Source organism: Pseudopodoces humilis, chromosome 2 (assembly GCF_049639895.1).
Source record: "Pseudopodoces humilis isolate 2021_Gansu_Grassland_sample_001 chromosome 2, ASM4963989v1, whole genome shotgun sequence".
Classification (NCBI taxonomy): Eukaryota; Metazoa; Chordata; class Aves; order Passeriformes; family Paridae; genus Pseudopodoces; species Pseudopodoces humilis.
The window spans coordinates 72,783,098-72,798,730 of NC_142201.1; the positions used below are offsets into that span (position 1 = coordinate 72,783,098).

Sequence of the window (15,633 nt, forward strand, 5' to 3'; positions counted from 1 at the left end):
ATTTTAAACTATGTCAGGTGCTTGGGCCTTTTTACAGCAATTTCTGTACATCAGCTGACACAAGGCAGTGCCAATAAGTTATAGATGATATTTTCCTCTTCAAATTCCAGGCCAGCTGTTCAGCTGCTGGCTGAGGTGTATCCTAAACCACACGTAACGTGTTATTGGGGGGTGGGGGGCACAGGCAGGGAAGAAAAACCTCTCGGCACCGGCACCGCCAGACCAGCGGGTCCGAGCCGCTCCCCGCTCCCACCGCGGCTCTGCTGCATTTCCCGCGGCTCTGGGGAAGCGCCCGGCTCCGGACCCGCTGCCGTGCCAGGGCACGGTCCGGCGCACACGGGCTGGGCTGGGCTGGGCTGGGGCAGGCTCTCACCCCCGACCTCCTTGCGGACATCGCGGGACGGCCCGGAGGAGGAGAACGAGGAAAGGCGGCGCCGGATTCAGCCGCCCGGGGACAGCCCGGCCCTGCCCTCGCCTCGCTCCGGCTCTACCCGGCCCCGGCCCCGTCGGGCCGCCCCGCGGGGCGGGGAGCGGGCGGGGGCCGCGCAGGGCCCGAGGAGGCCCCGGACCCCGCTCCGAGAGGGTGCGGTGGGGGCCTGCGGGGCGATGTGGGGCCGCGGGCTGCTGCCGCTGCTGCTGCTGGGCGCTGCGGGGCCGCTGCTGCGGCCGGCGGGGTCGGCGGAGCCGGCGGATCCCGTCAGCGCCGAGCGGAGCCTGGCCTGGGGCCCCGGGCTGGACGCGGGGCTCACCGTGCCCGTGAGGCACTTCTACATCCAGGCGGTCAGCGAGGCCGGACGCAACTTCTCCCGCTCGCCGCCAGGTACTGTTCGTGTGCTCCGGGACGGGCAGGGGCGCGGAATGCAGACCTGCCCCGGACTGCGGTTTCGCCACAGAACCTGGATGGAGGTGCCCACCCCTTCCCCTCTTCCCCTCCTCCTTGCTTCCTTCCTTCCTTTCCCCGTTCCGTGCCGTGGCTGTGCCATCGCTGCTGCCGCGCCCGGGACACGCAGGACAAGCAAAGCACATGGTCCGACCAGCCTTTCTTCTGGTGCTGCCCAGTGCCTCCTCTGCTCCCACCAGTAGTCACTCTAAACAGTATGGAATTTACAGCAAAGAAACAGTAAGCTCAGAAAGAACCAGTGCTCCTGGAGCTAGTGCATGTAAATCCCAGTACACAGCTGGGAAGTGGTAACGTAATTAGTTTTAATGCCACACACACACCAGTTGCTTAAAATTTCTGTCTCTGTCAGCAGAGCCCTCTGGGCTCTGTTATCCTACTGCTGCTCCGTTAAGGAGTAATTTTCATTTGTTGTTTACTCAGCACAAGCACAAACCATCCCATGACATTTCTCCTGGGGGTGGGAATTGTGTTTGTTCTTTCAGACCGGTGGTATGATGCCAGTCAACTGTTTGCTGCTGCAAATTAACTCCACACACTCTATTTATAGTTCAAATTTGGAATAAAAATTACTTTTATATCACAGATTTCATAATGAAGATAACCCTGGGATGGCCCCAGAGGAAATCTTGTGTTGCTAACTTTCATAGGGTAGAGGCTACTTAATTTGTTCACAGAGATGGTACTGAGAGAGCAATTACCACGTGTGCATGGCCTCTTCATGTGTTGTTAGTTAGAAAGCTGCTGCTTGCAGAATTAGAGTAGACATACATTGTGCCAAAGTTTTGGGTTTGATCCCATCCCTGTATGGGCCATTCACTTAAGAGTTGGACTCGATGATCCTTGTGGATCCCTTCTGACTTGGAATATTCAGTGAATCCATGAATTATACAGGCTGTGTCTTCAGTCTGACAGGAGCATGGATACTTCAGATATTTCAGGTCTGGACTTTCCCCTTCTGCTGTTGCACCTTGGTGCTGGTTGTCAGTGCAGTTTTGTATTTGCAGTCCAGAATGCGGCTGCACACTCCCTGCCAGTGCAGTGGAGGTTGATGGCAGCTACACAGGGAGAGCCTTGGGTTCAAACAACAGGTTGCTAAAGGTGGAAAGGTGTGAAGTTCAGTTGGGTTCTCATGCTAGTGCTAGTCCTCCAAAATAAACTGGTAGGACATGGGTACTGAGAACCTAGTTTTGATCACAGTGTGTTCGTGTGTGTTCATATTTATGTTAATAAATTCAGTGTCCCAGGAAAACTTCCAAGTCCCAATGCCATCTGGCATGGAGTGATCTTCATTCATCCCATGACCTGCTGTGGCCTCCAGTCAAAGACAGAGCATGCGTGCTGCTGGCAGGGAAGAGCTGTTGCCTTGGCATGTGCTAACTGCTGTCCTGTGCCAAGAATTGTTTAGGAGGGTGCCAAGGATTCATAAAAAAATTTGTGGTAGAATTGGTCATATTCTAGTGCATGAGCACTGTTTAAAGTATTCATAGAGACCCTGGCTATGAGCTTCTGTTCTTGAATGGTTTAAAATGTTCAAACCTGTAAAATGTCATTAAGAATTAAAATGAACAATATTTATTCAGGTAGCACTCTCCAATATAACTTAAATACATCTCAAAATATATCAGTTGAGATAGCAAAAAATCCACATTATCACCTCCACTGCAAAACAGAAACACTGTGATCAGAGCAGCAGAGCTATGGTTAAGGCATCACATTTGTGAAATTTGTCCAAATCTATTAAATTGGTTTTTATGTGCTTTAGAATTTCAGTCAAGTGGGTCAGGGCTTACTGGGCTCCATTATAAAATTTGTATAGCATAATTAGTAGATTTTAAATCCAGATTTGTTTTCTGAATGTCAAGTCTGTTCACTAGAATTGATATGCACCATTGCACATTGCACTGGAATTTCAACCCAAAGGTTGTAACTGTTTGACCTTTCTTTGTAGGAGGATGTCAAATGATGCAGAATTCATTCTTTCCCTAGAAAAATTATTTCAAAGTTAAGAAAATCCCAGCTGAAAGAAATGGAGCTTTCTTTTGGTGTAAACAGCATAGATTTTTTTTTTCTTTAGATACTTGGATACACCTTATCCTTCTTTTCTGCTAGGTTTCAACAACTCCCAACCATGTCTTTATATGCTATTGACCATGATAAAATCAGCTGTTAACTGTTGTTCAGATGATCTACATACTCTGCTAACAAATATTTTTCAAGGCCTCCCAGGTATTCTTGCAGGTTTCACCAAATGCTTTCAAAGAGCCAGGGCATGCTTCTTCCAGCTTTCGTTCCACTGCTGCCAAACAGAGTTGTGCATCTCAGATCACTCACCTCCGTACCTGGGCACTGCAGGACCTCCCTTTGGGTCTTTGATTGACCATGATCCCTGGGCTTTTGTGATAGTCACACACAAGACCTGTATTTGTTTGTTGCTGATATATGCTCTTGCAGCCAACTCTCTGAAAGCATAGGCTTATAATTCATGTGTCTCTTTGTGACTTCGTCAATCTTGTGTTTTCAGTAAATTTCAGTAAAACAGTTGAATCAAAAAAATCTTCTTTTCAGATCATTTCTCTTCAGCATACATGTCAGAAGTAGGGTGACTAGGTTTTTTATGTTCTTCTTTAGCAATTTGCCTAAATAAGTATCTTGTTACCTTTTTCCTCTTTCCCTCCATTTCATCACTTGTTCCTCCATGCATGGTCTATCTCTTTTGCAAGCTGCAGAGAAGGAAAAAAGAGCGTAAAGCAGGTGTCATTATCCTGGTTTCTTAATGTATCCCATTTTGACTGTGTCTATATTTTAGTCTCCCTTCATTACTGGGAAATTATTTTGTACTTAAAATGCTGACCCAGACATGTTTTCAGGGTAACAGAGAACTGCTAGCAGCGCTGATTCAACAAGGACACATTTTTCTTTTACAATTCCTTTGGACTGAGAGAAACAAAAAAACCACAAGTGAAAGTACCATGGTAACTTCTTCCAAATAAAAAATAAAAATCAGTAAGAAGTTGTTATGATTAAGTATGCATTAGAGGCCTTGGCCCCATTACACAATGAACATTATAAATTACAAACAAAAAGTCTGTTGCCTCCAATGAATTATTTGTATGCACATGAAATACTCAATCTTGGGTTTTTTCCCAAGATTTTTCACTGTCAATGGAGTTAGCTTTTTCCCAGAGAGCTTTGTTATCAGTCACTTCCCCTATCAAATTATTCCTGGGTCTAAAGTGCCACCAACTAAAACTAACAGATCCTTTGGGTGGATCAAGGGCTTCTCATGTCTTGAGCAGGATGTACATAACAAGCAGGGAACAAGACCCACGTAGTAATATCCTGTAGGTGAGGACAAGGATATAAAATTGAGTAGTATTTGACTTATGATTTCATTTTTATGACAACTGAAAACTTGCTTTTCTTCAGTTGGAAATCACTATACCCAGTAAAAATGAACTTTTCTTTGTGAACCTCATGACGCATTCTGGATTTGAATACTTCTTCATCCAAATAATACTGGGTGATAACCATAGGGAGAGGCTAGTTGGTTAAAGTCAACTTCTTTGAAGCAAGTTAAAAATGGTGGTTGTGATTTGCAGTGACCTTTGAGGCAGAGATGTTCATTTCTTTGGGAGAGTCATTTAACCTGAATATTCTTGCACGGTGTTTGACTTGAATCCAATTTCAAGATCCAGTGATTTAAGGAAGACATGATTGATCATTAAAAGACTGGTGCTTATCACATCAGTGCATTTATCTGTGGATGCAGAGTATGGAGTTAGTTGTGACATCTCATGTTGGGACATATTCAGATTTTAGTAACATCTTGATTTTTTTCTGGATTTTTTTCAGTTTCATTTATTTTGTATACTACTTGTTGGTAGCATTCATTGTATTTGTTTGGTTCACAATGCTTAGACTGTGACATTTCATGAATAATTTGTCCCCCTCTTTTTTTTATTGATAAAGTTGACAAATGACCACTTGTGATAGAATTAAAGAATGTAACAGATTCATGTTTATACATACTCATATTTTCCATAAATTATGCCATATCTTAGTGCATTAATGATGAAATGCTCGTGATCTTTAAGCACAGGTCAGACAGATGTCCAGGGAACATCTCTACTATCATTCTCTTATCCCTGCTTTTCAGTAGCTGGGACTTTAAATGTGCAAGACAGTCAGCAGCAGCCCAAAGCTGAAAAATTTGTATGTGACTCCTGCATGCTGCAACTGCCTTTCCACAAGCTGGCAAGTATTCTTTTCTCCTGTTACTTTAACTTGGTTTCCTGTCTTTCTTACTCTAGAGGAAATTAATTGTTCCTCAGAGCACTAACTTGAAAACTTAGAATAAAACCTAATCTTAGCTTCAAAATACTGTTAGTCTTCTTTCTTGTGATCAAATATTTAACTTTTTATCTACATCTGCAGGTTTTCCATTAGAGGTGTGCAATGACTAAGAATATTTGGTAGGATGATATTTCTTCACTGGAAACTAGTTTTACCAACTTGGTATAATTAAAAAATTGTAGTGAAAAATAAATTAAATTCCATGGTCTTAATTCAGTGGAGTTTGCTCCTTATCTTTATTAACTAGATGTGATTCTAATAGCTTAAAGTGATTTTGTCTGGTTTTATTTTCCTCTTGCCAGGGAAAACACAATTTAAAGTGGTAATTAAAGCACTTTCTCCAAAAGAAGTCACCAGAGTTTACACCCCTCGGCCTCTGGATAGAAATGATGGTACATTCCTTATGCGGTATCGGATGTATGGAAGTGTCACAAAAGGCTTAAAAATTGAGATACTTTATGGTGATCAGCATGTGGCTCAATCACCTTATATTTTGAAAGGTAAGGGTATTTTTTGATGTAATGTATCAAAGTTTTGAATTAGGATGTATTTGAAACTGCAACACCTGGGCTGTGGTAGCTGTGGACAGCTCAGACAATTCTGAGTCCCCCATGGGCTTGGCAGGTTCACAGAAATGCAGCTTCATTCAGCAGAATAATTTCACCCTCACAAGTGAAACACAAGTATTGTATTTCTGAAAAGAGAAGAATGTTGCTGTTTTCTCAGTTACACTGCAAAATTCCAGAAATTATAGGAAGGCTGGTTTCCCAGGAAAACTGTAGAAAACATGGTATTTAAAAATGCTAAGCCACTGTAATGTATAAATTATGTGTGCTGTAGAATCACCAACTCTGGGTGCTTTGTTTTCCACAGGACCAGTTTATCATGAATACTGTGACTGTCCTGAAGAAGACACTGAGGTCTGGCAGGACATGATGTCCTGTCCATCCCAAGAACCTCAGATTACCAAAGACTTCATTTCGTTTCCCACCATTGACCTGCAGCGAATGCTTAAGGAAATCCCAGCAAAGTTCAGCCAAACGAGAGGTGCTATTGTTCATTACACTATTCTGGATAATCACATCTACCGGCGCTCCTTAGGGAAGTACACAGACTTCAAAATGTTCTCCGATGAAATGCTCCTGTCACTGGCCAGGAAGGTATTGGTTTGGTTCATGTCAGACTATTTAGGCAATATCACAGAATCACAGATTGGTTGGGGTGGGAAGAGACCTCTGGAGAACATCTAGTCCAGCTCCCCTGCCAAAGCAGGTTCACCCAGAACTGGTTGCACAGGATCACCTCTGGGGTGGGTTTTGAATATCCACAGCCTGTCTGGGCAGTCTGTTCATGGCTCTGTCACCCTCAGAGTGAGGAAGTTTTCCCTCATATTCAGATGGCACTTCCTGTTTTAAGTATGTGCCTGTTTCCCCTTGTTCTGTTGCTGAGCACCATTAAAAAGAGTCTGGCCCCATCCTCTTGACACCCGCCCTTAAGATATTTGTAAGCATGGATAAGATCCTCTCTCAGTCGTCTCTTGTCCAGGTTAAACATATTTAAATATGGCAGTACAACAAGTGTTGTTGTATCTTCAGATATATAACTCCTGAAGTAAGATTTGACATTTGTTTTTCCATCAAGGCAACACTGTGTGGGGGCTGGCCCTGCCAGTAATGAAAACGTTTGGAAAGCTCCAAGGGCTAAGGCCCAACTGTGAACTGTTTTGTGGCCTCTGGGTGTTCCTTTCATACTCATTTGCAGGGCAGAAGCTTGGAATTCATACATTAAGCGCAGTTAAATCTATGAGCTATCTGGTAGGTGAACTGAGGAATAGATGTAAGAGTGACAAACAGCTTCTCTGTGTTATTATCCTCTCTTGGGCACACGGTTAGGTTCGTCTTCCTGATGTGGAGTTTTATCTCAATGTTGGAGACTGGCCAGTTGAGCATCGGAAAGCTAATGATACGCCTGGTCCTGTACCTGTCATCTCCTGGTGTGGCTCTGTGGATTCCAGAGATATCATCCTGCCAACGTATGATGTAACCCACTCAACTCTGGAAACCCTACGTGGAGTCACCAATGATCTCCTTTCCATTCAAGGAAATACAGGTGAATTAGAGACTGTGGATTTGAAAAGAATTGGTGATTTCCATCAAAGATGCAAGTTGCATTCAAATAATATGTTAAAGTCTTCAGTTCAAACTGCCCTAGGACATGTCTGAATACAAGCAGCTTAGTTTTTACAGATTGCAAACACTTTTCAACACTGCCACTAAGGAGGTGTGTCGCTTAGAACCAAAATTTAAGAACTCCAGTTTGCAATAGACAATTTGAATTTGACACTAAAGGTATCCAGAAGGTACCTATTGTGACCTGGCAAAGGAAACTAAATGTAACTAAAAAGCCCTTCTCCTCAGTAAAGGACTCAAATACGTTTCTTCTAATCAAATAGCAACCCTTTTCCTGACTGTGTTACGGCCCACTATTCTGTTTACAAAAAATTAATTTGCATCCTGAAAGAAGTAAGCTTGATACTATGGTGCAGCCTTTTTCAAATGAGAAAACATTGTCTATATGAAAAAATACCTCAGAGTGAGATCTCCTGAATTTCTTTTCTGGCTTTGAGAGAAGAGTCAGCTTTACTGACAGGTGTCTTCCTCCCCCTCGGGAAATTAAAGAATACTTAGGTATCAAATAAATAGCATAGCAATACCTAAGAAGTAAAATGAGAGGAAAGTTATTTCTTTTTATTTAATTAGTTCTCAGTTCCTCTTTTCTTTATTAGTTTTCAAATTAAATATTTCAATTAAATGATCAGTTGGAGGCATTGTGTGTTTAACTCATTTAGTAAAATTGCTTTTCCAATTAGGAGACAGTAAGAGACTACTCCATTTAATAGGTCCTTTAGGGAAATTTTTAGCAGAAAGGTGAGGAAGGGCACAGTTAATGTTTTTAAAAGCAGGCAGTAAGCAGAGATGAAGTCTTTCAGACTCTAGCTAAGTGTTTAGAGGACACAACATAGCCATTTATTTTCTTTTTTAAGGCATCATTAAGTGGTTCTTCAAGGACCTAACTAAATTGCTGGGTAACAGAAGTGGATTTTACTAAAGAAATTTGGTTAATGTGGCAGGCTTTATGGATGGAAAATTGCTTTAATTATTAGTATTTTCCTTACATATTTTATTATAATCCCTTATGTAGCTTTCAAGATAGTTGAAGTTATTGAAATACACAATTGTTGAGTGGAAAAGCAATTCTCTAATTTTCCTTTTATGAGTTTCTCACCACAAAATTCAAGCCAGAATTGGGAATTTAACCCTGTGATTAATAAATGGTTATGGGAAATTGTGCCAGTCCTACCATGTGTCCAAGTGCAATGCCGCTGTCAAACCAAGTTCTTATTTGCATTGAACAGATCCTGAGCCTGTCACTGCTGTTTGCTTTTGCCTTATCACTCACTGCTCATAGGCCCCTTCTGGGAAAACAAAACTGAGAGGGCTTTATTCAGAGGTCGAGACAGCCGAGAAGAACGTCTCCATCTTGTCAAGTTATCCAAGGAAAATCCAGAGCTACTAGATGCTGGAATAACTGGATATTTCTTCTTCAGAGAAAAAGAAAAAGAGCTGGGGAAGGCTCAGCTGATGGGCTTCTTTGACTTCTTTAAGGTAGCAATCAAATTACAGTTTTGGATTAGTTTTATGTCAAGTTCTTACCAACTGAAAAGACAAGGCTTACTTTTGTTAATTCTTTTCAGTGAACAAAACAATTACATTGCTGTGGGAGCACGGGTCCATGCAGGGTAGATAAACCACCTGTATTCAATGTCCTAATGTGACACACTTGTAAAGAAAGGCCTTTAGAGAGACATTTTGGCTTATTTTTATTTTTTAAAAGTCTGAGAAATTTGATTTCTCACCATCAGGGTTTCTTTTATTTGGGGTAAAGATGAAAACAATGGACACAACTTATATCCATTGCAAGTACACTGTGGATGTCAGAATGAGTCTTTGTAGTAACAAATTAGAAAAATATGAGTGGTTTTGCTGTACTTCAACATACAAATTCTACTTCAAGAAAGATATAAAAAATAAAGGGACAGAGTCCTGTATAAAGCCATTATAATATACAGCAATTGAAATTCTGTTCTGAAGATCGATATTTCAGAAATACTGTTAACAGCCAAGAACATCTGCCAAAGCAGTACATTCATGGTTTTAGTATAATGTTTCATCTTATTTTATGTTTCAGATTATTCTACATAATAACGTTAAGTCAGAATAAATTTACTTTGAATTGAAGTATAGATTAGTTTTAGTTCCTTCCCTGATGTAGCCTTTGCTCTATCCCAGGACACTTCAATATGATACTCATCAGGCAGTTCATATGACACAAAGGTTCTTGACTGTCAGCCTCGTGCTGAAAACAAATCCTTCTTCCATTATGTTATCCAGAAGACCATGAAACTATACATGCTTAACGCTAAAATGAGTTTGAAGATGAAAATTAATAAACATGGTTACTTCTTGCCTGTTAAAATAATACTTTATACAGTCATTGTTCCCGTTCCCATACAAAACATTTCACCTTTTTTTCCCCTCTCTTCACGCTGTAGTACAAATACCAAGTGAATGTAGATGGCACCGTAGCAGCTTACAGGTTTCCGTACCTATTGCTGGGTGACAGCCTGGTATTGAAGCAAGATTCCCAGTACTATGAACACTTTTATATTGGATTAAAACCTTGGAAACATTATGTTCCAGTTAAGAGAAACTTAGAGGACTTGCTAGAGAAAATAAAATGGGCTAAGGTAAGTTCCATTATTGATTCAAGTTCAAAGTGATAAACAAACATGTAAACAATTTCTCTTAATAGTCTCTTCATACATATTTTGCATGAGCTCTGTTGAGATCCTGGACTAAAGGAAGTACATTTTGTTGTTAGTATAAAATGGAAAGGCCTTATTTGAAGTAACCATCTCTATTTAGGGCAGTACTTAAGTGTTCATTTTAGGTATGGGCAGAAGAGTTCTTGAGTCAGAGCCTTGGTATACTGACTAAGGTAATTGTGAAAGAAACAGCCAGATTCCTAGATATGACTTAATTAATGCTATAGCTTTTTTAGGCCCTGACTAGGGCAGAAGTTACTGCATGTTTTGTTTGAATGTACAAAAAATTGCTGCTCTCTTTAACATGCTCAGAGTGAGAGGCTGGGATCCTGTAAGCAAACAGATACGATTGTGTGATTGAAAACACCATTTGTGCTTTAAGTCAAAGTGCTGTTAAGGTTAAAAAAACACAGGAGAAGTTTCTCTTCTGAGAGTACTGTAGATCTGCCTAAGGAATCGGAGGAGAATACTAAAAGCTTTGAAACATAGACCTAAAAAGTTTGAGAATAAGTACATGAATTCATGCAGTTATTTTTAAAAAGAAGGTGTTGAATTCCATTGCACTGGACAGGACAACCGCTGTGGTTTTGTCCTCTGTAAAACTAAGTAGGTCTGAGAGATATCAAAACTGATTTTGAAAAGGCTTGAGTCTTGGACAAAACAGTAGAGCAGTAATCAACTGAATTTTCAAAATTGTACAGTTAGTCATGAAAGTTGTTATTGACAGCCCTAAGGTAGCAGTAGCAACAATAAAAGCAACCCAGTATTTTTAAGCAAATCTGCAATTTTAATCATGCCTTTGCAATCTATCAGTAATTGCAGTTAAATTTGCAGATTTGAATAGCCCATTTAATAAAACTTCCAATGCTAGTCAGGCTTTGAGTAACTCACTGATTGCTCAGTTATTCATTTATTTCTTCTGAATTTCCCAGGAAAATGATGAGGAAGCAAGAAAAATTGCTAAAGAAGGTCAACTAATGGCAAGAGAATTACTTCAGCCTCACAAGTTTTACTGCTACTATTATAAGGTGCTGCAGGTAAGTGCAATAAATCACTTTATTACTCTTCCCACAGCTGCTACTGCTAGCAATGTTACAAATTTCATATTCAGTCCCTACTTAAATTGATAGCAGCCATGGTACATATTATTCGTAGGAGATGAGTGTGAAGAGCTTTGCTAAACCCTGCTTCATCATTAAAAAAAGCTACCTGACATAATAGTTATTTTACAGACTCAGGAATTTTTTCTTTGCCCCCATCCCCAATCAGCCCTGTTTTCATTGTCACTTGGTATTTGGTTTCCAATAGATGTCTCTAGGAGATAATCTGTATATCCAGTTTTCTTTCTTTTTACCTTCATACTTCTCACACATCATGAGCTACCCTACTACAAAGCAATGAATATATGGAAAGGAAGTTCCAGAAGTGTGACTAGTATAGTGTAGGGGGTGAAGCAGGCCCGGTAGTCATTTCTTCCTTTGAAAATGCAAATCTCTAGTGAGAGAAGTTCTCCTCTCTGAAAGTATGGATTTCTTTTTCCTGTACTGCTCTGCAGTTAGATGTCAGCTTCACCAGCCACAGGTTAACACAGAGTTTGGAAGTGTTCATTGTACAAAAATGACATTTTTATGCATTATCTGCATAAAGGGTTAGGCACAAATGATGACAATATTCAAGTTTCCATAATAATAGGCAGAAACATGAAAGGAGGTTTTCAGAGGCAATGTAGCCTATTAGTAGGTGTGTTACAAAGACACCTCATGCAGAGGTTGTAAACAATGACATAAGGAGCCTGGATAAAGGTAGGCTTCTGAGTGGAAGGGAGGAGGAAAATTCTGCTTCATGAATTATATGTTGGTGCTTATAGCATTCTTAAGTGTTGTTTACATATTTCAGAAATATGCCGAACGCCAAGCCAGCAAACCTGAAATACGGGATGGAATGGAACTTGTACCTCAGCCTGATGACAGGGATTCAGTGTGCAGTTGCCACAGGAAAAAGCCTTTAAGGGAAGATCTATAACTGTACTGGATGGAGAAAATGACCCACTTAAAATGCAAGAATAGGAATTAAGCTGTGAAATCCAAGACTCTTATGCCATAGCAGACGTTCTTAGTTGTGTATTATTCTTGTATTTTCATACCCTTTTTCACACTCGTTCTGATCTACAATGTTGGTTCTCACAATTTTGGCTCCATGACCACCACCAGACAGACACTGAGCCTGCAGTGGGGAATGTCTGGGGGATTTGTTTGATGCACTGCACCGGCAGGAAGAAGAGCACAGAGCTGCTCATGTTCCAGATGGGATCTATTTACCCAAGTTTTATGAGGAACTAGTCACCACAAAAGATCTTGCCATGAGTCAGTGCAAGTTATTCTAAAGGAGCATTTGTGATACATTGAAACAGTGTTATGAATTCTTCATAAAGTTTACCTCAGTATTAGATTGTTTCTTGTATGCAAAACAATTTTCAAAGTAGACAAAAATTAATATTTGAGATTTATAGATATCAGATCTGGTTATGCTTTCACAATATTTTGTGGTGTATGACAGGTAACAGACAACTTGATGTAACACTCATCAATTTTAGAGGAAAATGGAGAGGAAGGGGAGAGATTAGAAAAATATGTTTGTAAGCATCATGGCTGTGAACCACCAGAATTAAGTGCTGCTTTAAAACAGACCCTGTAGCTATCACAATCACAGTGGTTTGGGTGCCAGGTCACCACCCTGAAGATCTGTTCCCTGCCAGTGACTGTGAATGTAGGCACAGATCCACAAAAGGCTTGGGAATTTCAGGCCATGGGAAACACTGGTGTCTTAGTTCAACACCACCATCTACAGTATTCTAGACTACATGAAATCTGAAATTTGTTAGCAGAGTTTTAGACCACCTAGGTTTAACTTTTGTGTAATAGTCTAGGGGTTAGAGTCCATGTAAAGCAGTTGGGAAGCTGGTTGTCCTCCGTGGTTTAATCAAAGCCATTTTTTCCAGAGGGTGCCTTAGCTCCAAACTGGACAAGAGGTTTTCACATCTTCTACTGAAGTTTCTGTGCATCCATGAATCTAGCAGTGTGAAATTCACAGGGGCAGAAAGATCTGGTCATGTCTTTTTGATAAAGTCTGCCTTTGGATGGGGAAGAAGAAGAATCCTAGTCCTGGATGCAGCTCCAAATACCCCTGTTGGTTTTTGCCCAAGTTTGTCTACTTTAAAATGCATAAATAGTCCTGGAAGGAGACACCAAGACCAGTGCCCACAAGCACCCATTTCTGTGTTTTCATCTTGGCTAATGCAGCTTGCCTGAGCAGCTTCTCAGTCACTACAGTCAGATGAAAGCTTTCATGGATACCAAATTCTCCCTACACTAAAAAGAATGGAAATGTCTTCAGACAGTGGACTTGTCTGATTGATTTGATTTGATGCACAAAATTTAGTGCTCTGCATGTCATGCAGGCTTTGCTCTTGGTTCTGTGCTGCAAGTTACATAAAATTTCTGCATTAGAAAGGCAGTATGCTAAATATGGAAAGAAATTTGTCTTTCTGAAGAGGTCAGTGCAACTGTCCATCCGTCTTTTATTACATTTTGCCAGTTCAGAAAAAGTCCCGTATCGTGTTGCTCTACCCATAATCCTCTTTGTTCTGGTTCTAACACTCATATTTATAGGAGTTGTATTTTTATTTAGCATGAAAATCAGTCCTAGAACTTCAGGCTATAAATATATGTTCAACTCATCTGACATAAATTTTTCTACATCAAAGTTCAGGAACAGGGTTTCATTGCTGAAGCTGACTCTGAAGACTGAGTATGCGCTCCCCTTTTGTTCTATGTGTACAATCATTTTTACTGTATTACATGATCTTATTTTGGGGGAATTACCCATTATGCCATGTGCTTTTTATATTCACCAGTGTTTACGGAGGTGGTGTGCTCAGCAAAGGCAAGTAAGCATAAAAGATGGGTGAACAACAGTTTTCCACATATTTCAAATCAAGAGTCCAAAAGGGATTCATTTTTATTTTTTTAAATGGGAGAGAATAAGGGGTGTCATGGTTATTTGGAAATGTATGGACCTATGTAGGAAAACTTGCCTAGCTTGAAACAGAAGTCTTTCAAACTGAAAGAAGAATCAGATAAATTTTAAATTATGAATATAATGTGAATGCTTTATCCCTCCTTTCTTCCCTCATAAAAAGAGAAAGAAACTATTCTTAATTCTTCTCTGCCAAAAAAAGTCCTTGCTTTTGTAATAAACATCTCTCCAAAGCAAAGACTAGTTTGTCAACAGGGTGCCTTACAGCTGCTTTTATAGCTTACAGGCAAGAAATATCCTGAAAAATATGACTGCATTCATCTTCTTGCTGTAATGAAAAAAATAGTGGAGAAATAGTGGAACTTTTACTACAAGTCTAGAGTAATATGAGAAAATCTGGTTCAGTTTACAACCAGAGCTCTTCCAAAGGTGAAAGAAGGCAAAGTCTCTCTTCTTTCCATTGGTGCTACTATATGCAATTTAAATTGTAATGAAGAGTGATCATAGCAATTGTCCCACCAGGCCAGGAAAGGTGTCAGATCTATTTGAGTTTGATGAGAGGATGATACCCATTGGCCTGGTGTGTTACAGGAAATGCTAAATAATGAGTAACACCTGGTTTTGCAAGTAAAGTGTAATACATTAAATAGAATTTTTTAAGTGGCATACATAGACTGGACTTTGTATTATTCTGTGGTAGTTCTTGAACAATGACTGTTCAAAGGTTTAAAAATCTCTTGGTGGTGATCATTTTGGAAAACTGTTACCATACCACAGTATTTTGCTATAGTAATTTCAGTTTTTAAATATAGAGTAAAACCTGTCCTGTTTCCATCAGGGATTTACCAGTGATGACAGAGGCAGATTTATTTGTTTGAAATAGTATGTCCTAAAGTCCAGGGCCGATGTTCTCAAGCACAGGAATCTGCAGAGAAGGGGTTTACTTACAGAAATGTTGGGAAGGCAGTTCTTTGTTTTCAGATTTCTTCAACCTTAACAGTGGCTTCACATAAGCAGTGAACACTGCTTTTATGTTATGTGATATGTATGTCCTAATATATTTAGGCACTCACGTTTGGAAATACCCAATCTCAATTTCATCTTGAAATGAGAACTAATAAATCCTGATCTGTTGAACATAAAAGAGATACAGTTTCGTATATATTTTAGAGTGGTTTTTTTTTTTTTTACATTTACCTCAACATCACCAATATATTTGTTTTGTGACAGAATTGTGCCAGGCTCGCCTTGCAGATTCATAATTTAAAAAACCCTATTATCAAAGCTTGTCTGATGGAATGTTAGATTCAAGCATCCATGCCGGGGAGCATACGCCCGACATTTATTACATTACAAAGTAAATTATTTAGTTAGGGAGGAGAGCTGACAAGCAAAACATACATCACCTGTTGGAGCATGTCTGAGAAGCTTGCAAAGAAACTATAATAAGGAAAAGAAG

The 15,633-nt window shown here is 40.2% G+C and overlaps 1 protein-coding gene across 1 annotated transcript; it reads left to right on the forward strand.

Annotated features, from left to right (window-relative positions):
* Window positions 1–606: 606 nt before the first annotated feature.
* Window positions 607–15,326, forward strand: POGLUT3 (protein O-glucosyltransferase 3). The gene is made up of 8 exons (XM_005516753.2): window positions 607–820; window positions 5,557–5,754; window positions 6,128–6,414; window positions 7,147–7,363; window positions 8,723–8,919; window positions 9,867–10,061; window positions 11,072–11,176; window positions 12,036–15,326. Exons 1-8 carry the CDS (start codon window positions 607–609, stop codon window positions 12,159–12,161), a joined length of 1,539 nt encoding a protein of 512 aa, XP_005516810.2. The 3' UTR covers window positions 12,162–15,326.
* Window positions 15,327–15,633: the final 307 nt, after the last annotated feature.